This window comes from Callospermophilus lateralis, chromosome 5 (assembly GCF_048772815.1).
Source record: "Callospermophilus lateralis isolate mCalLat2 chromosome 5, mCalLat2.hap1, whole genome shotgun sequence".
NCBI lineage: Eukaryota > Metazoa > Chordata > Mammalia > Rodentia > Sciuridae > Callospermophilus > Callospermophilus lateralis.
Window position 1 is genome coordinate 103327235 of NC_135309.1, and position 25984 is coordinate 103353218.

Genomic DNA, 25984 nt, shown 5'->3' on the forward strand with positions numbered 1-25984 from the left:
TCATGCCCTCTTTGCCTGTGCCTTAAATGCTGCCCTTAGCCCTTTTTTCACTTGCTTTTCCTGGAGCAGCTCATTTCTTTCTGGCCTCGATTATCATATATGTTAACTGCTAGCAGAGGCATCTGTTACTCAGAACAGTGCCGGGGACACTGACAGATTCTTTCTCCTTCCATGCTCCATTTCTAGATCCAGTGCTGCCCATATGCTTTCCCCAGACTGCTTTCCAGTCAGTCCCGATCCAGCCATGCCAGCCTTCCTGATGTTAAATACTCCATCCACCACCTCCTTTGGACTCCCGCAGTTCCTGCATGTCCCCAGCTTCCCTCAAACTTTTTCCTGATAACTGATTCTGTGGGTGAGCTGAGGAAGCTGTTTGCTTCTTGAATTTCTCCCAGATGATACATTACCTCTAAACTCTGTGGGTCACCAGAGCATAGTGACTGTGCATGAATACAGAAGCCATTTTCCTTAGAAACAACTTAGATTTCAAAAGACGGTTCATAAATATATCTTCTGGTCAGGGCACGGTGACATTATATGATGCTTCAGTGGTTTCTGGAGTTGACAGAGCTTTCATCGAGTATGTTTAAGGCTCTGCAGTTTGGTAGATGGGCTACTTTATTTCCTATCTTCAACCTGAAGAACTAGAGAAGAATATAATTGTATATATAATTGGAAGTATAGTTTTGGGGGTTTTGTGTTTTATTTTTATTTATTTATTTATTTATTTTTAAATTTTGTTGTTGTTGTTGTTGTTTTTAGTACCAGAGATTGAACCCAGAGTGTCTAACCACTGAGCAATATTCCTTGCCAGGAAGTGTAGTCTGTGGGAAGCCCTCCATGTAGTAGTCCCAGGGATCTTAAAATACCTGAGCCAAGGTCCTTAGCTAAGGATGAGTGGGAAAAGGATGCAGTGCACCCACCCATGATAATTTGTTATGCTCGAATTCGGGACCCCCAAAAGACCACCAGAGACCAAGATCGATGTAAGCAGCAAAGAGGCATTTATTGCGAGCTAGTGCGGTCCTCTGCACGCACACAGCAACTGGTGACACTGAGAGGCCCCGAGCCCAGGGTTTGCAGCAGTTTTATACACTCTTTGGGAAAGGCAGGGACTTCACATACATCATAGCATCTCTTAGCAAATCATCACATACTGCAGGAAATTCAAACAACAACTCTTAACATTGATTAGCACATTCACTGGTGGGAACAATTTGGGTAAGGATGATTGGTTAGTACAAGAGGGGGATTCCTTTGAACTGATTGGTTTAGGCCATGAGGGGTGTACGTGCTAAACTACATGGTTTCCAAACATGTTATCAACCACCATAAACTACTGGGAGGGTCATCTGGCATCCCAGGTATTTTCCCTGTCTCATGCTGATTGGTGGCTGCTAGGGGGTTGCTATAGGTCACCACCTAGCCTGACTGAGTTAGGGATACCTGGAACTGCAGATCTCTCCTGTTATTTGTAGATAAACAACTCAGCAGGGTGGATATGTGCCTAAGAGTGCTCTGTGGGTTTTTCCAAGGACAAGGCTGTGCTCTGAGGTAGAGGCTGGTTTCTCAAAGTGAAAGCAAGCAGCAATGACATTAAGTGTTAGAGAAAATCATGATCTTTTCTAAGGATATAATTTGGATGGATTGTTTGTATTTGTAAAGGTAGATGAGTAATACCAGCCAGGCATTCGACAGTGAGAGGTGAGAGGTTTCCAGGGTGCAGGACTGCCAGTCACCTGGCCAGCTTGAGTGATTAGGTTTGCTTGCTGGCCCTAGATTGATAGAAGTCTCAGTGAAAGCCTTGTAGCAAGCATAGCCTTACTCAGATCCCTAAACGTTCCTCTCGGCACAGTGGCAGGGAGCAGCAGCGTTCCTTCTGGAAAGATCATCTTGCCCACCTGCCTCCTTCCTGCCTGACAGCCAAAGCTGAACTGAAGGGAGGACTGTCAGTCTGAAATGGAAAACAGGACAGCCACAAACATAGTATATGTTTAGTTACTGGCTTTGCATGTAAAATGGAACCACCTTCAGGTTGTGTTTGGTGTGACCATTTTTTAAAAGCAAACAAACATCATTGGTGAAAAATGTGCCACTTTGATTCAGAACACCAGGTATTCTTAGTACAGAATGATAGGTATTCATGCTGAAGCTGGAATGTCTGGCTGTGGTTTTGAATTTGGTCTTTACTGGTTAAATGTTCAGAGTTCTGTGTACTGAAACCTGGGACTGGTATCAGGGGTTGTTTTAGGCACACTGAATTCCCCAGTAGAATTCTCCATTCTCAGTAGCTACCTTATTATGTTTTTGTGTCAGGATGATGTTGAGTTACTAGGTGCTATGGCACATGCTTATAAACCAGCTACTTGGGAGGCTGATGCAGGAGGATCACAGGTTTGAGGCTAGCCTTAGCAACTTATCAAGTCCCTGTCTCAAAAATATATACATACATATATACATATGTAAATCAATCAATGGGCTGGGGATAAAGCTCAATGGTAGAGGTGGCCCTTGGGTTCAATCTCCAGTATTACCAAGAGGAAAAGAGAGAGAAATGTCAAATTAAAAAATATTGCCTACCCAGTTCTTTGATTCTGGAGGGGTTTGGTTTTATTTTGTTTAACCCAGGTGAGATGGAATGCTTTTAAAAAGTTCTCTTCCCAAACAGAATAGCACTGATAACCTTAGTGTCAAGTGTATCAAGGAGTAAGTTTTTGAGGTCAAAGTGGGAATCTCGAGGCCACTGTAGAACTCTGAGGGCCTAGTAGGGTTTGCCTGTGGGGAGCTGTCAGTGAGTCCACCTCCTAAGTCCTCTGAGTTCCCTCTCCTCCCAGTAGGAGTGACTCTGGGGACATATGTTTCCAAACAGTTTTATTTTTGGTCTAAATTCCATCCAGACATAAGGCCATTTAGGAGAAAGCAAGAGTCCCTGCACTGTTTAGGCCCTGGCTTCTCTCATGGAAGTGGGAAGGGGCATTTCCCACACACCAGAGAATGGGGGAGGGAGAATTGTTTAGTACCAGAGGCAGCAATTTGAACTAATGGATATCCTGCTGAGGTGCCTTTTTTTTTTTTTTTTTTTTGAGTCTGAACCAAGGACAAAGAGGTTCGATCCTTGCCCAGTAATAATGAGGTCTGTCAGGAGCCAGAGTGCAAGGAACTAATTGTCCTTGCTCTATGAAGATTCCTTACCCAGAACCCCCTGGATGTTAATTGGATCTTTTTAAAGGTTGGTCTGACTGTGGGAGGGAGAGGATGAGGAGCATTGAAAATGGGAGTTTCCCCAAGGCTTTGTTCTGGAACCAACGGCCTGCAGATGGGCCTTCAAGGACCTGTAGATAAATAGAAGAGAGGAAAGTTTACTGTTGGAAGTGAACATTGTAGTTGTTATAAAAATGGGGCCAAAGGAACCGACAAATGGCGCACCACAGAATGAACTAAGATGAAGTAGCCTCAGAATGATGGGGATAGGAAATAATGAAAATACTGTGAATATAGCAGCTTCCCTCCCCCATGCAAGGTTTTGCTTTCTGTGGTTTTTGTCCAATCCAAAATAAATTTAAATAGAAAATTCCAGAAATAAAAAAGTTTACAAGTTTTTAATTGTGCCATGTCTCACTCTGTCCCGGTGCCGTGTCTCACTCTGTCCCAGTGCCATGTCTCACTCTGTCCCGGTGCCGTGTCTCACTCTGTCCCGGTGCCGTGTCTCACTCTGTCCCGGTGCCGTGTCTCACTCTGTCCCGGTGCCGTGTCTCACTCTGTCCCGGTGCCGTGTCTCACTCTGTCCCGGTGCCGTGTCTCACTCTGTCCCGGTGCCGTGTCTCACTCTGTCCCGGTGCCGTGTCTCACTCTGTCCCGGTGCCGTGTCTCACTCTGTCCCAGTGCCATGTCTCACTCTGTCCCAGTGCTGTGTCTCACTCTGTCCCTGTTGGGTCATCTTGGTCATCGAATTGCCTGTTGGGGTGTCAGTGCTCATGTTCAAGTAGCTCTTACATTTTAAGGTCCCACAATACAGGAGTAGCGATGCTGGCAATTTCATTAAAATATATTGTTATAATCATTCTTTATTATTATAAATCCGTATTGTACTTAGTTTGTAAATTAAACTTTATCATAGGTGTATGTGGGTATAGGTAAAAACTGCATATATTGGCTTCGATAGTATCTATGGTTTCAGAGATCCACTGGAGGTCTTAGATTATATACCCCACAGGTAAAGTGAGGCTACTGTGGCCTAACTTTGGTACTGTTCACCAGGTTTAATAGAGGGTCTTGTTGTTGTTATGCTCGAATTCGGGACCCCCAAAAGACCACCAGAGACCAAGATTCATGTAAGCAGCAAAGAGGTGTTTATTGCAAGCTAGCTCGGTCCTCCGCGCGCACACAGTAACTGGTGACGCTGAGAGGCCCCGAGCCCAGGGTTTGCAGCAGTTTTATACACTCTTTGGGGAAGGCAGGGATTTCACATACATCATAGCATCTCTTAGCAAATCATCACACACTGCGGGAAAATCATAAAACAACTCTAAAACATGATTAGCACATTCACTGGTGGGAACAAGTTGGGTAGGGGTGATTGGTTACTACAACAGGGGGATTCCTTTGAACTGAGTGGTTTAAGCCATGAGGGGAGTACGTGCTGAACTACATGGTTTCCCAACATGTTATCAACCACCATAAACTACTGGGAGGATCATCTGGCATCCCAGGTATTTTCCCTGTCTCATGCTGATTGGAGGTTGCTAGGGGGTTGCTATGGGTCCTCACCTAGCCTGACTGAGTCAGGGTCACCTGGCACCACAAACCTCTCCTGTTATTTACAGACAAACAACTCAGCAGGGTGGGTATGTGCTTAGGAGTGCTCTGTGGGTTTTTCCAAGGACCAGGCTGTGCTCTGAGGTAGAGGCTGGTTTTTCATTGTTACACAGCTGGGGCCTTCCAGGAAACTGAGGCAGTACAAAGACCCCCCTCTTAAAACCCCAATTCTTGTCATCAAGTCAGAAAGATTTCAGACATGTTGCTCAGAGTAACAGGCTTGAGTTTATTGAAAGGATAGGAAAAGGGAGAGAGAGAGGGTCCTCTCAGAAAGCAGGGCAACGGTGTACCTCTCTTGCACTCCCGTCCTGCCCAGGTCCACCTCTTGACTTCTGATTGAGCAGGGTGACATCAGACTTTCAAATTCCCACTGCCATGACAACTTTGGGTCACTTTGGCCTATGATTCTAATTGAATTATCTTTTAAAAGTGTTTTTGTAGTTGTATATGGATATAATGCCTTTATTTTACTTGTTTGTTTTTATGTGGTGCTGAGGATGGAACCCAGTGCCTCACACATGCTAGGCAAGTACTCTGCTACTGAGCTACAGCCTCAGCCTTCTAATTGGATTCTTAATCATACATTCTTTTTTTTTTAGTTATAAATGAATGCAACATCTTTATTTTATTTATTTGTTTGTTTATTTTTATGTGGTGCTGAGTATCGAACCCAGTGCCTCATGCATGTGAGGCAAGTACTCAACCACTGATCTACAACTCCAGCCCCTTAACTATACATTCTTAGGAGATTTTACTGTTAGGAGGAATTATCCTTATCTTCCAGAATATCGTCTGTGCAATGGTTCACAAAATTCTCTCCCTTCAGAGTAACTTGCGTTCCACTTTTTAACCTAATTTCTTGCCTGCATTCTCTTGCAGATAACAGGTAGCTTGCTGAGGAATGTGACATATCCTATCTACTTAGTCCAGGCAGGGCTGCAGGTAAATTGCTTTTTGGCAAAGAAGGCATGTGGGGCCAGCACAGTGTGCCTATTTTATAGAATCATTCTCTTTACCTCATGTTTCCACCATCCACATCTGTCTGTCCTCTAACAATGTTACTTTGACTAAATTGTAACCTAAGTACATTCTTCAAAACTTTTTAAAAAAAAATCTGCATTCATTTACTTATCCATTGATTCACTTAAGTATAAAGGTGGCAAGCCCTCTGGGGTGTGCTGGGGAGGTAAGTGAGCACAGCATGCAGTTGTTCTCTCTGGAGCACTGGACTTCAGGTAAGGGAAAAAGAGAACAGTGTGAACTCTAGGTGCGAATTCCGGAGACAGTGGAGTCAACTCAGCTCTAACTTCTCTTGGCTTTTGGGGTCCTGTCAGGATCTAGGAATGCTTCTCCCATCTTTGGACACTGAGAGTGTGGCGAGGAGGTGGTTTGTAATGGGACTGGTGTGCTGCCCTCTCCAGCTGGATTGAGGGTAATCACAGAGGTTGGGTATTTTGGGGGTGTGGTATTTCAGTTTCAGGGAGACAGTTTCTGCAGTCTTTACATAAGTCTAAAATTATCTTTCCACATGCCGGCTTTCATCAGCGTGGGTTTTATTTTTGGATGCATGGTCTGGGTTTGTGTAACAGATGTGAGGACTTTTTCATTTAGAGCTATTGAGGGCTTCTGAGCCATGAAGAAGAGTCTAAGAAGCTCACAGACACGTTCACCCATCCCCTTCCACTCCCTCCAAAAGAAGATAAATTAAGACGCCTAATTTCATGCTCTAAAAATGATATGCAGGAGCTGTACAATTTGATTCACTTAAATCCAAGTTCCACTGAGGACAGGGTCTAATGGAAGAAGGGAGTTGGGACAACCCAGAAGAGCCTCTCATCTCAGCTCTCTGCTGGTCCTTTTAGCTTCCCATCTTTGGAGTAAGTTATCACCAGTTGTCACTTCCCTTTGAAATGGTAATTTGTACTTTAGCAGTTAACAGTTTCCATAACTCCTCAGCTATTCTTGCTGATAGTGCAAGGGTGGGCAAAGTTTCCCTATAAAGAGCTCGCTAGTAAGAACTGCAGGCTGTGGGCTGGCATTGTACTACAAAGGCAGCCCAAGCAACATGCCAACAAATGAGCATGGCAGTGTTCCAATAAAACTTTATTTACATAAACTGGAGGCTGGCTGGATGTGACCCACAGGCTGTCATTTGCTGACGCCTATATTAGACCTGTGGTGGCTCCATGAAGTTTGCATGCTGTTATTCTCCCTTCTTGAGGGAGTAGCCTAAAGCTGTTACCAGAGACTTTGACCACTAGCCCCTAGAATCAAGTGGAAAAAGTAATAGTGGGAAACAGGAAAGGAACTTTAATCAATATTGCCATAATTGGAAGTGGGGGGTGCATTTGTAGTGAGCTTTAGGTTTAAATAGAGGAAGAATTGTGTTGGGGTCCAGAGGCCTGTATAGTCAAGCAGATTTGGTCAAACTGTGGTCTTGTTGATCATCTTGGTTTTGATCACACAGAACCTTATCTTTGTCCCTGCTCAGGGGGTAATCTCCATGTGCTTTGCAGGATGTTTATCTGTCAGAGCTGTGATCCTGGAAGGTGGCAATTTGGTAATTGCTTCTGCTAGGGTGGGGGAGCAGTCTTTTCATGGGCCGTCTGCTTCCAAGGCTCTCTGTCCCTGGAAGGTGTAGGGCAATGCCTGGAGACTTCTAGTTCCCCTCCACAGGCGGTTTGGAACAGGGCATTGTAAAAGCTGGCAGTTGAATGGTCTTGAATCTTGAAAATACCTTATTCTTATCTTGGTGGCCTCAGTCTTAAAGAGGGAAGAAATAGGTTGAATAAATTTAGGGATAATAAATCTTGTATTTCCAGTTTATACGCAGACTTCTTTAGAGAGTTGCTTGCCTACATGCCGAATGGAGCAGGACTCTGACCCAAAGTTTAGGGTTAATAGGGGAGATTGATAAAAAATGAAGGTGGAGTGAGAGTGTGGTGGCCTCTAATCCCAGAGGCTCAGGAGGCTGAAACAGGAGGATTGCCAGTTCAAACCCAGCCTCAACAAAAGAGAGGCACTAAGAAACCCAGTGAGACCTTATCTCTAAATAAAATATCAAATAGAGCTGTGGATAGGAAGAAGGTGGAGAGGCCAAGCTTTTATCTACTTTCCGCAGTCCAAAGTGAAAAGTCAGTGCTAGAAAAGGCAGTCTCCCCAAGTCCCTGTTACAAATTATGTATATATGTGGCTTTTTTTGGTGCTTGAGATTGTGACATTTTTAAATAAAATGGAAAATCATTTACAGGAAAAATTGATTTTTATGTATCCAATTCAAACATTTTTGTCACAGGAGAGTGGGAACTAAAGCTCTAAATCTCAGTTCCTATGTTCTGACAAAAGAAAATTTAAAGTCAGACACAAAAAGCCAAGCGAGAGCATTTTATTAGGAGTGGAATACAGTAGGGCTCAAACCGAGAGCACTCCTGAGAGAGAGTGGGTCATCTCCTGAGCAGAGCAGAGAACAAAGGAAACTGCTGTTTGATGTTTACCAGGAAACTGGCTTCCACCTCCTGCAGTCTTTATTAATCAGATGTTCAACGCCTCCTTCCCTGTAGGGCAGGGGAGATTTTGACCCTAGAGGGTCCTTTCTGGAACAGTGATGGGGACCAGTCTTTTCATCTACCAGTCAGTTCTCTGTTTATGTGGGTGCTGGGGCCTATGACTGGGCAGACTTTACTTAATGTGCCTGTGCTATTAGTTAAATTTCCCTTTTGAAATACTTTGAGAAACCTGTGGCCATAAATCCTCACTTTTCAGTCGGCCCTGTCAGGAGTTAGCCCCATTGATCTTTCTTTCTGGACGTATTTCTTAATTGGCTCCCTTTGTTTCTCTCTGGTTTTTCCCAGGATTTGTGCACCTGTTATTTTTCTATAAGTAACTCAATTATTCATTTGACTTAAAAGCAATTTAAAGAAAACCTGGGACCCTTCCATGTTATTGGTTTGCATTTCACTGCTCATGACTAATGTTTTGATGATCTCATAAGTTGTGAGGATAAAGAAAATGAGCATGGGGGCATCCCAGCTTCCCTGAGGCTAGGGAGCCCCAATTCCAGGTCTCATGTAATGGGAGGCATGCGAGACTGGGAACCCAAACGTGTGGGTACTTATTTCAGTAGTGGGAACAAGTAGCTAGGGGCTCTCAGGATCTTGAGCTTATAGGTATGTTGGGGTCCTATAGGTGTGTTGAGGACAGTGGTTCTTTTTGCTTTTCTTTTTTTTTTTTTTGGTACTGGGGATTGAACCCAGGAGCACTAAACCACTGAGCCACATACCCAGCACCCCCCGCCTTTTGATTTTTATAAATTATCTAGAGACAAGGTATTGCTCTCAGAGGCCTGTACAGTTGTTTAGAGCCTCGAAAAGTTGCCGAGGCTGGCTTTGAACTTGATCCTCTTTATTCAGCCTCCTGAGCTGTTGGGATTATAGGTGTGAGCCACCACACCCAGCGAGGATAGTTAGATTCTTATGTCCTACTTAAGGTAAAAAAAAAAAAAAAAAAAAAAAAAAAACATGAATAGTCCAAATCAACTATGAAAATACTTAAAAGGAAAAGATTAACATTGAACAGAGACATGAAGTGGGAGGGAAAGGGAGAGAAAAGGGAAACTGCATGGAAATGGAAGGAGACCCTCATTGTTATACAAAATTACATATAAGAGGTTGTGAGGGGAAAGGAAAAAAAAACAAGGGAGAGAATTAAATTACAGCAGATGGGATAGAGAGAGAAGATGGGAGGGGAGAGGAGGGGGGATAATAGAGGTTAGGAAAGGCAGCAGAATACAACAGTTACTAATATGGCATTATGTAAAAATGTGGATGTATAACTGATGTGATTCTGCAATCTGTATACGGGGTAAAAATGGGAGTTCATAACCCACTTGAATCTAAAGTATGAAATATAAGATGTCAAGAGCTATGTAATGATTTGAACAACCAATAAAAAAATAATAAAATATCCACAAAATAGAGCATACAGTTATATGTGTTTAGCATTTCACTAGAAAGTTAACTTCTTGTTAGGATGGAGTTTATTTAATTTATTTATTTATTTAGTTGAAGCTGGGAATTGAACCCAGGGCCTTCCACATTCTAAACAAGTGCTTTATCACTAAGCTATATATCCTCAGTCCTTAGTGTGGATTTTAAACCTGTTTTATTCATTGCTTATATCCCCCCTAGAACAATACCTGCACATAGTAGATAGAAATGAGTGGATGATCAAACCCTGGCTTTATTACATTTGTACAAGTGTGTTATGTAGTTTGTAGTAGGCAATAAAGAGTACGTCTGCGAACTGTCATTTTACGGGGTTCTTCAAAATTGCACAGAAGGCAGTCATTTATATAGTTGCATTTTGTATAATGTGTCCCCACTGTATTCATGTTCACACATTTGAGAAGCAAGTTAAACTGATTTAGTCAATTAAGCAATTTTCACTTAGGCCCTGAGCAGCCCCTGAGTGTTTGCATTTCCCTGGTTTCCAGGATGGCCTGACCTCTGCCTCCCTCTCTTCACATTCCTCTCCAGGAGGGTATCCCTTCTAGATCTTTAACTCTAGTCCAGCTGTCTTTCTGGAATACCCTGTTGAGCCCTCTGCCCACACTTCCCCTTGATACAGGCTCTCTAGTGCAACCTGCCATTAAGCGATTTACTGTCCCACTACCCCAAAACTGTTCAGTTGGCCTGCCAACCTTGAAACCAGGATTCCTAGTCTTGAGTTCCTCTACCTTTATTCACAGGCCACCTCTAATCAAACAGGACTGGCCATCCTTGGCCCTCAGTCTTCACGGCGTTGCCTTGCTCCCGTGTCTCCTTTAAGATCAGTGACTAGGCCAGTTATTTACATATTCTGTTCCAGTTTTATCTGATTCCTCAATGGATGTTGAAATTCACTGAATCCACTCTGGGTGTGTGGAAGAGCCCTCTTCTTCCCATCCTAGTCCTTTGTGAGTTGTCCTGTTTAGCAGTTGGATTGAAGTCATTTTCTAGCTGTTTCATCATGAGGACCATGAAAAGTGGAGCTGTGAACTCCCAGGGCAGTCCCTGTTGGGTGCTCTTGGGACTCTGAAGACTTACTGTTTGGGAACATGAACATCCTGGTTTGAGAGGTGGCCAGGTCAGGTAAAACCAGACTCTAGAATTTTAATTCCTATGTTTGGCTTTTAATAAGGACACAATGTAGACTTTTCTCTTAAAAAACGTTCAGAGGGCCTAGGCTATAGCTCAGTTGATAGAGTGCTTACCTTTCATGAAAAGGCCCTGGGTTCAATCCCCAGCACCACAAAAGCCTTATCCCACAATAAAGATAGACTACTTAAAAAAAAAAAATGTTCAGAGACCTAAACAAAAGAGAAGTGAGTACTGGTTGTTGTTACTGTATTTTAATAAGGCCCCCACATTCTTAAAAGGGCCTCGAGGATGCTCACTTACTGAGCAAAGAGCATTGGCTGTTTGTTGAAAGAGGTCCTCTGAGGGAGGGAGGAAGCTGGCTCAGTATGGTCTGTCACACATCTGTTGTCCACTGCCGGGTAACAGTCAGACCCCGAAATTCTTTATGGAGAAAATAAACCGTCCTGGAAGGTTTGAAGATGAGGGGCAAGGCTCACAGAGTGATGCTTCTCATCCCCATTTTTTTTTTTTTTTTTCAAGTGAGGAATAAGCAAACAGAACTTGCAGATCTTGTTCTCCTAGTTTCAGTGGGTTTGATTTGTCACCCATGTTGAGCTGTCTAAGCTTGGTTTCACTGGATACACTAGAAAGTTGATACAGTGAAGTGTAAGAATAATCAGCTTTGCTAATATCACATTTTCATTTCTGAAGTCTACATTAAAGAACCATGACTCTCCCCTTTCTCTCCATTTCTGTAAGAACCACTCCAGAGTCTATGCTTTTTTTCTAAGTTTGTAGCATCTGGGGCAATTGGCCAACTATTCCTGCAGGCCTTTATGTAGCTCTCTCTGGGGGGGCTTGGCTAAGCATCTCTTCTTTGTGGGCAGAATTGTATGGATCTTCTTCTAGTTTCCTTCTCCTCAAGCTTAATATTTGTGTTCCTGTTTTGGAAATGTTTTCCCAGAATCTTGAGTCAGATATACTTTGTTTGGGGGATGTCTGGGTTGTGAAAGATAGATAGGTGGAGTGATGTTTTTTTGAAATTCAGTTCTTGCAGATTCCTACTGTGGAAGGATTTATCTTATTGAAAGTTAGCCTTCGTGAACCCCTTGGTAAAGTGAATAGAGTATGCTCTGAGCTCCGAGATACCCAAAGGCCCTCATGTTTAGATTAGAATGTATCCACCAAACTGGGTGTGGTGGTGCATGCCTGTAATCCCAGCAGCTCGGGAGGTTGAGGCAGGAGGATCTCAAGTTCAAAGCCAGCCTCAATAATTTAATAAGGTATTAAGCAACTTAGTGAGACCCTGTCTCTATCTAAATAAAATATAAAAAGGGCTGGAGAGGTGGCACAGTGGTTATGCACACCTGAGTTCAATCTCTGGTACCCCCCCCCAAAAAAAAAAGAATGCACCCACCAGTCTCCAAGTTCTATGCAGTGTGCCCACCTCTGTCCTCTGGAAATTCTTTTTACATAATAGATAATGCCTCTGAATTAAGGAAGTTTACATAGTGATAACTATAGGTTAGGAATGGTGGTAAGCACTTCACGAGGATTAGCTGATTTAATTCTCAGGACAACTCCATGAGATTACTTCATTTTACAGATGGGGAAATTGAGACTGGGGGGAGGTGTAACTTGTCCAGGTTAGCCTTGGAGTCAGGGTTGGAAGTCCATGTGAGCTGTTTATTCTTAGCTTGACGGTTTGTGGCTCTGAGGTTGGTTCCTCTGAGGGTTGGGAGGAAACCCCTTGCTCTCAGAGGCCTGCACAGAAACAACACAGGCTCAGTGTCAGCCTGACTTGTGGGCCATGTCCTTGGATGCCCAGACCAGACTTAAGAGGCGACACCCCCCTGGTGTGGAATCTGTGTGTGATGTCTGTTTTCTTTTTCCAAAACTGGGATGGAGTTTGGAACAACAAATATTTAATCAGAGCAAATTCCTTTTGCTAAAATCCTGTCTGCTTATTCAACTAGGAGGTTCTTTGCCTAAAAATACTCACTACTTACTGAGTCACCCACAGAGCATAAAGGAGCCTTGGTTAGTATTTGGAGCAGAGGGTTATTTGCCTACTTTTATTCTGGATGAAATGTGCGATACAACATACTAACCCTTGGATGAGCCCAGGGGGTTCTGGGCATGGTTGGGGGGGCCTAGCGTAAATACAAGAGAGCCACGTCTGTTGGTGGTTAGAGGGAGAAGGAAAGGAGATCAGTGGTTTGGGGGTGGGAAGGTGGAGAGGAGGGTAAAGGTGAAAGAGGAGCTGGTGTTGACAGAAAAGTTGGATTATAGTACAAGGCGGGTGTTCTCATTCAGATGTGACTTGTTTGGGGTCAGAGTCCCTGAAACATGGATTTTGTGCCTAGGCCCCTGCTGCTTCAGTATCTGAAGATTTTTTTTTTAACCATGCCAGATGCTCATCCACTATATAGCACAGCTTAAAAGTTCAAACTCCTTCAGAGAGCACTCCTATGGCTTCCGTGCTGGGGGTCTTCCTGTGTCTTTGTGTTCTGTCCTAATTGCTGCTGGGGAGCAATATCCAGAGCAGGTGTTCTCACTGGGCTGCCCCAGACTCCTGGCGAGGCTTCCACCTTTTCTGGTTGTGCCCCCCTCCATCTCAGATAGCAAAGTGTTCAAAGAGAAGAGCCCTCCCCTCAATCCTTCACCTTTCAGTGCTGCCAACTGGGGAATCCTACCTATAGAAATTTTATTCTGCCTGCCCCTGGTCGACCTTCTTTATCTGCTACCAGTGGCCTTCAGACTTGCCCTTCTGCCTCCCATCTGCCCCTTCCAAACAGCCCTCCACTCTGCACACAGATGTTCTAGCTTACGCGGTGCGTGGCCCTTCCCTAGAGAGTGGGGCCAGACTTTCCCAACTAGACCATGTCTTCTCTCAGTTCCTCTCTTGCCTAGAATGAATGTTTTAGGATGCATTTGTCCTATGCAATATTCAGGTAACAGCGGTCCACTTCACCTTTTGAATAGAGCCCTTGCTGCTTATTTTTCAAGGGACATGTTTTTCTTTCCCTCTTTTCTCTCTCCCCTTCCCTAACCTGGGGGTGGGGAATAAGATGAGTTATCTATGCTCCAGGAAAGAGTTGTCACCAGAAGAACTAGGAAGTGCCTCTCAAATTAACAAGTGAATTTCAACACACCTTCAGGGCATACCTGGGACCCTGTCAGGGAACAACTGAAATGTAGCCTTTGGAGAACTTTAAAAGCCCTCTGTTTTCTCTGATGGACAGAACCACAGCCTCTGAGACCAGAGTCCCCTGTGTTTCTCCTTTACTAGCAAAGCAATAGACCTTCTTTCTTCCTTTTTCTCAAAACCTTGTCTTCATTATTAAATTGGCATGAATTGGCATCAGGGACAAGGACCAAGCTTTCAGTAATATTCAGTCTAACTATATGCCAAATATTATACGGGACATACTTAACACAAAAATATCATTCATTTTTTTATCTGAAATTTAACTAGTTATTCTGCATTTGATCTGGCAACCCTGTATGTTGTGGTGTGTGTGTGTGCGTGTGTGTGTGTTTGGTATCATAGAGAAGTAAGTTCAAACTTTCCCTGAGGGTGGTATTGGGTAGCACTATAACCCCTGGGGAAGAGGTTAGGCTCCACCTTGTTCCTCCACATACATTCAGAGTCAAATTGTTAGGAAAATAAGTTTTATTTAAAGCCAGTTTTGAGTGAAGATAGAATTTTTCTGTCTCAAAAATTCCATCTTCAGAGATAAAAAGACAGCTTTTAAAAGAGAAAAGGTGGCAAAATGGGACATCAGGCAGGACATAGCAGATTTGGTCAGCTGGCTAGACAGCTTGGGGAAGCAAGGTGGGGGCAGCCTCCATTCTCAGCTGCCTTGGCCTCTGGGCAGGGCCAGCCTCTCAGCCTCCACTCCAGCTTGAGGAAGTTGCTCTCAGTTTTAGAGGGGTCCCCTACTTCAGTCTGTTTTAAGGGTTTGTACGGGGGAAAGAAACTGGAAATCCACATGCAATAGAATGAAATTGAACCTCTATATCTCACCTGCATAAAACTCAACTCAAAGTGGATCAAGGACCTAGGCATTAGACTAGAGACCCTGCAATTACTAGAAGAAAAAGTAGACCCCACTCTTCATCGCGTTGGCTTGGGAATCGATTTCCTTAACTCCTCAACAAGACCCCTAAAGCGCAAGAAATAAAATCAAGAATCAATAAATGGGATGGTATCAAACGGAAAGACTTCTTCACAGCAAAGGAAACAATCAAGAGCATGTACAGAGATCCGACAGATTTTGGGAGAAAATCTTTACCACCAGTACTTCAGATGAGGCACCAATTTCCAGGACATATAAAGAACTCAAAAAACTTAACATCAGAAAAATAAATAACTCAATAAATGGGCAAAGGAACTTAACAAATACTTGACAGAAGAAGAAATCTGACTGGTCAAAATATACATGAAACAGTGTTCTACATCTCTAGCAGTTAGAGAAAGGCAAGTTAAAACTACTCTGATATTCTGTCTCACTCTAGTCAGAATGGCAGTTATCAAGAATTTAAGTAATAATAAGTGGTGGCAAGGATGTGGGGAGAAAAGTTCTTTCATACATTGTTGGTGGGACTGCAAATTGGTGCAACCGCTATGGAAAGAAGTATGGAGATTCCTTAGAAAACTTGGAATGGAACCACCATTTGACCCAGTTATCCCACCCCTTGGCATATATCCAAAGGACTTAAAAATAGCATACTACAGTGACACAGTCACATCCATGTTTATAGCAGCTCAACTCACAAGAGCCAAGCTATGGAAACAACCCAGGTATCTTTCAATGGATGAATGGATGAAGAAAATGTGGTATATATACTCAATGGAATATTACTCTGCCAAAAAGAAGAATGGGATTATGGCATTTGCTGGTAAATGAATGGAACTGGTGAATATCATATTAAGTGAAATAAGCCAATTTAAGAAAACCAAAGGCCAAAGTGTTCTCTCTGATTTGTGGATGCTAACCACAAACAAGGGAGATTGGGGAGGGGAATAATAGAAATCCACTGGATTAGACAAAGGGAAGAGAGAGGGGAGAGGACTAGGAAAGACAGTAGAATTGACTCATCATAATTTCCTAGCCTTGCATTTGTATACATGACCACAAGAAAGGGAACTTAAATAGAATAAGTTATACTTTATATATGCATATTCTGCCAAAATACATTCTACTGTCATGTATAACAAACAAGCAAACAAAAACCCACAATAGCCTGTTCAGATAAATACAATGGCATCTCTTTACGGCCTCCATCTTGCTCCGATGTAAAAAAATTGGCAGTTTTAGGAATTTTCTGGGAACAAAACATCAGACATTTCTTGACCGTCTTTCAGGTCTGTTCATGAGAATAGAGGTATACTAACGGGGTCTGAGACACAATGTATTCCTGCCCAAGCCTTTTATTTGGGAGTGTTTGGAAAAACGTTTCAAATTCAGACCTTTTTAGGGGGAGAGAATTCTTATTCCAAAGCCAGTTTAATTTAGCCTGGCTTATTCTTATGAAAATCTTTGCTTGTTTATCGGAAACCCTAGTTGTTATTGTTTTAAAGTGCTTTTTCTGGAGGAGAAACTAAATTCTCTTTCATGCTTTAATTTTACTTCCAGCTTTTGAGTCATAATTTTCCTTGATGACATTTTTATTTTTTTCTTATGAATAACCGAGCAGCTACAATGTGATCTTTAACTCCTTTTCTGTTCTGAAGAGGGATCACCTTTGATGTTGATTAGAAGCAAGTTCTTTTTCAACTACTGACCGAATCCTTATTCTGTGACATTCATAACAGTGTGCTGCTTGTAGTAGGGAGCTTCGCAGCCATGACTGGGAGAGCAGGGAAAAGAGAATCAAGGGCCACTGAAGTCGCACAGTGGGCCCATTTGACAAACACTTGGAAGATAGGGGCTCTATGGTAAACGCTCCCTCAGTCTTAATGACCATGACTTCATGATCTATTGTAACCAAGTCCAGGACTCTCCATTATTACCTAAACTATGTCACAACCCCCAGTCACCTCCAATCACCCTTGTAGCCTTTAAAACATCAAGACCCTCACAAAACATGGTGAGAGCTATCAAGAATAATAAGCCAATTAAGGGAGCTGGAAATCGAGGCAAAAACAGGATGACCCTATTTCCTTAAAGACTCCTGCTCCATGGGCACCACACCATTCTCTCTTGGACATGGCCCATATAGTTCCTATACTGTCAGTCAGAGGTCAGGTGGGCCTGGGCGGGACTCAGTAACCTTCCCTGGTGTTACAGAGCTGGGGCCTTCCAAGAAACTGAGGCATCACGAAGACATCCCCCCAACTTCAAACCCCGGTTCTTGCCTTCAAGTCAGAAAGATTTCACGTACGTCACTCAGGGTAAAGGGCATGAGTTTATGGAAGGGATAGGAGAAGGGAAAGGGGATGCTTTCAAGGGAGAGCAGGGTCCTCTCCTGTACTCCAGTTTTATTGGGGATCCCAGAGAAGTTTCCAGAGAGTCCTGCCCAAGTCTACCTCTTGACTTTGACTGACAGGAGGGTGATATGAGACTTTGAAGCCCCGACTGCCATGACAACTCTAGGTCACTTTGGCCCATTCTGACGGATTCTAATTGGATTCTTAATCATACATTCTTAGAGATTTTATGATTAGGAAGAATTATCCTTATTTCCCTGAGTTTCAAGATCTGGTCTGTAAAAAGGGTCACAAATATCTTCCCCTTAGGCCAGGCAGGAATGCAGATAAATTATTTTTTGGCAAAGAAAGCATTTGCACTTGTGTCCGCTAACACTAGGACTCCCAATCAAACAGAGGGCAGGAGGGGCGCTCCAGCCCTCTTTCTGAAGATCTGCTTTCTCTCTTGAGAGTGTTTCCTTTTCCCCTTCTAATAAACTCATGCCTATCACTCCGAGCAACACGTCTGAAATCCTTCTGACGTGATCGCAAGAATTGGGGTTTGGAGTGGGGAGAATGGCCTCAGTTTCCCGGCCAACCCCAGCCCTGTAACACTTGTTCTCTTTGTGGAAGATTTTGTAAGTTGTTATACCTTTTAAAAGGATTATTTAGCTTTATGTCTTGAAATTTTAAAATTTAGATACCACTTAACCCACTAATTTCTAGCTCAGTAGTCTAAGCTGCCCAAATAATGGCAGATATGCAATGAGGCCTGTCCAGCAATGTGTACTGAACTAGTGTCTGTAATAGCAGACAATAAATATACAAGACAAAATGAAACCCCTTCACAATAAAAATAGTCAGTGTGGGAATGATTATCATCTTTATCTAGCCTTACTAAAAAATATGATGGTTAAAAAAAATGGGGTGGGATTACATATATTAACAGGCAAAAAGCTCCATGACTTACTGTTAATTTTGGGGAAAAATACCACAGAACATCATGTACAATATTCCCTCCTTCCCTTCCTTCCTTCCTTTCTCCCTCCCTCCCTCCCTCCCTCCCTGATTCCCTTCCTTCCTCCCTCCCTTCCTCTCCTTCCTCTCTCCTTCTCCTTCCTTCTCTCCTTCCTATCATTTGCCATGTTGAAGATCCAACCCAGGACCTCACTCATGCTGGGCAAGTGCTCTACCACTGAGTTACATCCCTAGCCCAAATATTTTATTTTAAAAATCGATTCATATAATATATGTGTATATATATTATATATACCATATATGTATATACATATATGGTATATATATTATATATATACATAATATATATAATATTATACATTATATATGTATAATATGTATATTTACATATACATATACATATTATATATATGTATTAAATATACCTCTACCACTGAGCCACAACCCCAGCCCCCAAGTCGTACTTTTGAGAGTGCATCTTTAAAAAAGGATTCAGAGAAAATTAAGAAAAATTCTCCGGAAGATTTTCTTCCTCAATCTTCATCTTGTTACATACCTGATTCATTTCCACAGTGGATTTTGACTTCAGACTGAATGAACATTCCCTGAGTCCCTATCTAACCCAATCCCCGTACCCCTGGCCTGTGATCGAACCTAGGGCCTCTTCACCACTGAGCTACACCCCCAGCCCTTTTTTATTGTTTGTTTTTGAGGTAGGGTCTTGCTAAGTTGCTCAGGTTGGCCTTGATCTTGCAGTTTTCCTGCCTCAGCCTCCTGAGTAGGTGGTATTACAGGTGTGCACTACTTACTGATCCTAGCTTTTCTAACCCCATTTTAACAGACAACTTTTCTACACTCTTTTTCCCCTCAGATTCCTTTTTTTGAAGATATTTGCAAAGGCATTAAAGCTGGTGACACCTGTGAGACGCTGGTGGGGTACTCTGCAGTGTACCGAGTCTGCTTTGGAATGGCGTGTTTCTTCTTTCTCTTCTGCCTGCTGACCTTGAAAATCAACACCAGTAAAAGCTGCAGAGCCCATATTCACAATGGGTAAGTCCTCAGTCTCCCTGGGGTTGCTTTCTCCTTCCTTATATTAGGGATGGTGTTCCAGGGTCCCTTCTACTCCTGACAATTAACTGCTCTTCCTATAGTCGATCCTGATTTTGAGGAAAGTACAGCTTCTGTTTGTTACCCAGTGGCCTTACAGCCAGAATGCTGTTTCTAACACCTGGTACCATAATGAGAAAGTCAATGGAGGCAAAGAGTTTATTTCTTGTACTAAGACCTTCCTCTGGGTCACTTCCAGTCCTGCAATGAAGTGGTGTTTTGCACAATTGGAGGCTGTTCCAAGCGTGTCTAATTATGAGAAAAAGCATTCTTCAGTCACTTAATTACTTCCCCTCGATTTGGAGAGAACATTAGCAATGGCAGAATCATGGGTTGACATGCCACCTTCCAAGAGGTCTTTTGTTCTCCTTTGAATATCATTTAAATACATTTCCTCTCCTTTCCTCCCTCCCAGCTTTTGGTTCTTTAAACTTCTGCTGTTGGGGGCCATGTGCTCAGGAGCTTTCTTCATTCCCGACCAGGAGACCTTTCTCAAAGGTACAAATGGGGAGTTGGGGGGGGTGCCTGTTTATTTATTTATTTTTATCCATTTAGTGAAATTGTTCAAGGGCCTCATCCAGGAGGCCTTTGATATTTTGAACTACTGATTTTCTTGTGGCCTCAGTCAATCAATCAATCCAGCCTTACCTGCCCACACTTGAGATCTCCTGCACCTCTTCTTGCCCCCCACTTACAGGCACTCTTAGGAGGACCTTTGTGTCTCTGTTGGCTGAAGAATTGAAATGATTATTTTAAGGTCATTGGCCTGAAGGGAAAATGAGTCACTTAAAATTTGTTTGAAAACCTGTTTGGCCTCTCTCCTCGAGTAGTGCACAGGAAACAGAGCCTTTTAGCAGTAAAGGTGGGATACAGACGGCATCCTGTAGTCTGTACTCGGGATGGAACCCAGGGGTGCTTTACCATTGGCTATATCCCAGCCTTTTTATTTTTTATTTTGAGTCAGGGTCACACTGAGACGCTGAGGCTGGCCTCAAACTTGTGATCCTCTTGCCTCAGTCTCCCAAGTGGCTGGGGTTGCAGGTGTGTTTCGGGTGTGCACCCCTGTGCCCAGCGCCTCCAATCTGTTTCTAAGCCTCCATCGACTTAAGTTCCTTATTGACAGAACCCCACCAAACATCTTCTTTTTATTTTTTCTCTTCTTTTCTTTACTGCCAGAGACTGAACCCAGGAACACTTTACCACAATATCCTCAGAGCTTTTTTATTTTTTAAATTGATACAGGGTCTTGCTAAAGTTCAGGGCCCAGGCTGATCTTGAATTGCAAAACTTCTGCCTCGGCTCCCATGTTGCTGAGGCAATATAGGCATTTGCCACCCTACCTGGTGAACCCACGTAAATTCATTTAACACGAGGCCTGTAATAATAGCTATAACAGGGCCCCCTTCTCCATAGGAACTAGGGTGGAAGGGGCCTGGGGACCTGAATCTCGGTAGTTCAAAACACTCTGTTCAACTCAAATGGATTCGCTTTTCTAAACTGAGATATTAAAAACATTCACATTGTGCCAGTTCATAAGGAACAACCCAAAACCCTCAGATAGTTACATATAGGTCCACCTAAATTTTTAGGATCATACTAGTTTTTCATAAAAATATTGTATCCAAGTCTTGCTTTTATCTGTAGATTGTTAGAACTAGATTTTTATTCTCCAGAGTTACTTTTATGTATATAGAGCATGTTTAGGTTAGTATATTTAGAAGGAGAAGAGACCCAGCAGTCCTCAGCTCTGTCGTTTTCAAAGACAAGTTGTAGCCCACACGTGACATATTTCTTCACCCAAGGTCATAGCTTCTGTTTGGCAGAGCCAAAAGGAGAGTTCAGTTCTTGTCCCCTGAGTCTGAACCTCATTTCCTCCCTGCACACGGTGACTCCTTATCCCAGTAAGAATTAAGCCCTTGATTTTTCTGGTGATGTGTGTCGTTGCTTTTAAATTGTGGGCCACTGTGGATAGTGTGGATGACTGCATCTGTCAGGGTGTCTGGCAGTTTAGTGTGGAGTGTAAGCTTCGCTGCTCCAGAGCCAAATGGCCTGTGTTCAAATCCCAGCTGTGCCTTTTACTGGCTCTGAGCCGTTGTTAACTCACACAGCCTCTCAGTTTTTGTTTTTTTTTTTTAAATCTGGAAAGCAAGAGAATTTAATAATAGTACCCCCCTTATGTGATTGTGTGGGAATGGAATGTGTCATGGGTACAATGAGTATTCAGTGAAAATTACTTCTTTCTTTTGAACTGAACACATGGAGTGCTTCTCATTGGCTCCTTGCTGTCTTCTTTTGCAGCCTGGCGCTACGTGGGAGCCTTCGGAGGATTCATCTTTATAGGTATCCAGCTCCTTCTCATTGTGGAGTTTGCACATAAATGGAACAAAAACTGGTATGTGCTCTTATGAAAAGCTTCCAAGCCAGCTCGCTCATTGACTCAGAGAAACTACCTGCTTCTGAGAAAGACTCTGCCATGAGATGAGCAGTCTCTTTACAGCAAAAACAACCTGTGCCAGCACGTTTCCTTCACATCTGTGCTTTGGACCTCTCCAACACGCCCCCTCCCACCCTTTTGCCTGTGTGTGATACTAGGGCTTGAACTCAGAGCCTTACAGGTGCGAGGCAAGCACTCTGCCACTAAGCTATATCACCAATACTGTTTTTCTGTCATTTCTACCCTTTCCTCTTACACTTATTTTCTTCCCACTTTTTGATGTTCTTTTCCCCTGGACTCTCTTGTCAACCAGTGATGTAAGTTAGTCACACTGGACCCATTGCTGGTAGCTGTTGGTTCCAGCTCTGCAGTTTTTGTGGTGGCTCTAAATGCTGTTAGACTTCATCTTCATCTTAGGCTTCTATCCTTATAATATTAAAAACAAAACAAACTACTATGGAGCTGAAGATTCATCTTCTGTAAAGTGTATGATATAGTATCATTCTTTCTTTCTTTTCTTTCTTTCTTTCTTTTTTCTTTTTTCTTTTTGTTTTAGTGGTACTGGGAATTGAATCCAGGAGTTCAACTATCACTAAGCTATATCCCCAGCCCTTTTTATTTTTTATTTTGAGACAGGGTCTTGCTGAGTTACCTAGACTGTCCTCCAAATTTTGCAGTCCTTACTGCCTCAGCCTCCTGAGTCACTGGGATTATTGGCATGTGTCAGTTTATTTCTTTCCTTTTAAAACATTTTGTGTTTTGCCAGGCATCGTGACACATGCCTGCAATCCCAGCACCAGCTCGGGAGGCTGAGGTAGGAGGATTGAGAGTTCAAGCCATCCTCAACAAAAGCAAGGAGCTAAGCAACTCAGTGAGACCTTGTCTCTAAATAAAATACAAAATAGAGCTGGGGATGTGGCTCAGTGGTTGAGTGCCTCTGAGTTTAATCCCTGGTATCTCCCCAAAATTTGTGTTTCATCTCAACTTCCCAAGAAGGGAAAGATCCCTTCATTAGAAAATCTGTTGTCCTACCTTTGAAAGTCATCTTGCCTTTTAAAAAAGATGACTCTTTTCTAAATGCCTTGAAAATAGAATTCATAGCCCAGGCTGAATGGGAAGTGCCTAGCTATTAATAGATATTTTTTTTGCGGTTGTTGTTGAGCTACATGGAGGAAATGGTAACCAGACAATCAACAGGCCAAGTTCTAAAGCCAAATTTATTCTCTTTGTGATTCTGGTGTTTTGTTTTTCTCTCTGATTTTGGACCAAGCACTTAACTGCTTTCTGTCTTACTTTCTCTCTTAATTTCTCTGCAGGTCCCCACCCTCCACTGCTTTTTTTTTTTTTTTTGCCCACTAGGGAGTGGACCCAGGGTCACAACCACTGAGCTACATCCCCAGCCCTTTTTAAATTTTTGAAACAGGGTCTCACTAAGTTTCTCAGGCTGGCCTCTAACCAACCATCCTCCTGAGAATGTAGGATTACTGATGTGTCCCACTGCACCTGGCTTTACTTTGTTTTTGCTTCCAAAATAACCCCTTCTTACACCCAATAAGATTTTGGGTTTTATTTTTTTGTAGATTTTGTGGGCATCATTTTCTTTTATACCGAATTTTGAAAAAAAAATCAGAAAGTGTCATGAATGAGTTTTTTTTTTTTTTTAACTTGGATAAGGCAAAACACTGTCCAAATTCTCTTGATATTTTTTATTTTGAATATACTCTTCGACTTGGTAGTTGTTCTTTTCTTCTGCTTTTGTATTTTAAAAATCAGATAATGAGATATGGTTGCAGGGATACATCAGTAAAAAGATAGTGTTAATAATTTATTATGGGCTGGGGATATAGCTCAGTTGGTAGTGCTTGCCTTGCATGCACAAGGCCTTTGTTTAATCCCTAGCACCACACATACACATAAAAATTAAAACAATAATTTAGTATTTGGTAAATATTAGATTAAGCACAGTCAAATAAGACCAGTTTTTAAAATGTTTGCAGCATACTACATAGTCAAAACACACAGCACTACGGGTATTTTAGAATTTTTTCAAGTCTTAATCTCTACAATATGGATTTCCCAGTTGCATCATACTGTAAAGTTATTGCATGCTGTCTGTGTTTTTAGTCTTCCTCAAAACCTAGTAATTCATGTTGTGCTCTCTACTAGATCTTGTTTTGAGGCAATAGAGTTCTTATAAAACAAATCAAATGGCTGAACTGTAGTTTTATATCTCTCTATTTTCTCTTCTGCACAGAAGAAACACCCATAATATGTTGGAAATGCATTTTAATTAATTAATATCATTCCCCAATAATTCTTTATTTTTTATTTTTGGTACTAGGGATTGAACTCAGGGGCACTTGACCACTAAGCCACATTCCCAGCCCTGTTTTATATGTTATTTAGAGACAGATCTCATTGAGTTGCTTAGGGCCTCACTAAGTTGCTGAGGTTGGCTTTGAACTCCTGATCTTCTGCTTCAGCTTCCTGAGCCGCTGGGATTATAAGTGTGTGCCACCATGCCTGATCCCAATAATTCTTGATGTATGTTCTTTCACTGTGACTTTTTTAAAGACAAAATAAGCATGTCATCCTAAAATTAGGGTACTTCATGGTAAAATATTAGCATCTTAAGACTGAAGACCTGATATGCCCATAAAATAGCCTTTTTCAGAGAATACTTATGCCTCTTCACTCTAACTTCAATGATTCCGAAACCATTTTCTGGGATTAATTATTATTATTATTATTATTTGAATATTTATTTTTTAGTTGTAGTTGGACACAATACCTTTATTTGTTTGTATGTGGTGCTGAGGATTGAACCCAGGGCATTGCGCTTGCTAGGCGAGCGCACTACCACTGAGCCACAACGCCAGCCCTGGGACCAATTATTGATGCCAGATTTTAACAGGCACTTTGGAAGAGTTTGGTTGTTTAAAAAACTTTCTAGAAACTACTCAGTAAGAATAGCTTAAGAGCTTTGAAACAAATAATGTTGCTGTTACCCTAACTTTGAGGCCAAAATCCCAACAAAAACCCTTTTTGTCAACATATTTGTAGTTGCTTTGTCTACCTAAGATTAGGAATAAGATAGGAAGCTTACTAATATTGTTCTTTTCTTTCATATCTATCTAATATGGTAATCTTTTTGGTTTTGGGTTTTTTGTTTATTTTCTTTTGCAATCCTGGGCATCAAACCCAGGGTTTTTTATTTGTTTGTTTTGGTTTTGGGTGGTAGGATTGAACCCAAGGACACTTTACCACTCAGCTATATCCCCAGCCCTTCCTATTTTTTTTTTTTTTTTTTGAGACAGGATCTTGCTAAGGGGCTGTGGCTGACCTTGAATTTATAATCCTCCCTCCTCAGCCTTCTGAGTTGCTGTGATTACTAGAGTGTGCAACCACACCTGCCTTCCTGTAATTTTTTTTAAAATTTTTATTGTTGGTTGTTCAAAACATTACATAGTTCTTGACATATCATGTTTCACACTTTGATTCAAGTGGGTTATGAACTCCCATTTTACCCCGTATACAGAGCAGAATCGCATCGGTTACACATCCACTGATTTACATATTGCCATACTAGTGTCTGTTGTATTCTGCTGCCTTTCCTATCCTCTACTATCCCCCCTCCCCTCCCCTCCCCTCCCCTCCCCTCCCCTCTTCTCTCTCTACCCCATCTACGTTCTGTATCTTTTCCCCTTTCCGGTTCTTGCTCCATCCTGTTGTTCTCCTTCTTCTTCTTCTTCTTCTTCTTTTTTTTCTTTTTTTTCAGTTGTGGACGACAGAATGCTTTATTTTATTTGTTTATTCTTAAGTGGTGCTGAGGATCGAACCCAGTGCCTCACAGGTTAAGCAAGCGCTCTGCCACTGAGCTACAGCCCCAGCCCAATCTCCTTCTTCTACTCCACTGATCTTTCCTATGTCTTTCTGATACCCCATCACCGCGCCCCCCCTTCCCTCTTTCCCTTACTTTGCCTTAGCTTCCATATGTGAGAGAAAACACTTGACCCTTGACTTTTTGAGTCTGGCTTATTTCATTCAGCATAATATTCTCCATTCCTGTCCACTTACCAGAAAATGCCATAATTTAATTGTTCTTTATGGATGAGTAAA

The 25984-nt window shown here is 42.4% G+C and overlaps 1 protein-coding gene across 1 annotated transcript in view; it reads left to right on the forward strand.

Annotated features, from left to right (window-relative positions):
- Positions 1-25984, forward strand: part of Serinc5 (serine incorporator 5) — a 103860-nt gene that overhangs the window by 53597 nt on the left and 24279 nt on the right. The window contains exons 3-5 of the mRNA XM_076857078.2: positions 19196-19374; positions 19847-19929; positions 21730-21823. Coding sequence (XP_076713193.1) covers positions 19196-19374; positions 19847-19929; positions 21730-21823 — 356 coding nt within the window. The remainder of the gene's footprint in view (positions 1-19195; positions 19375-19846; positions 19930-21729; positions 21824-25984) is intronic.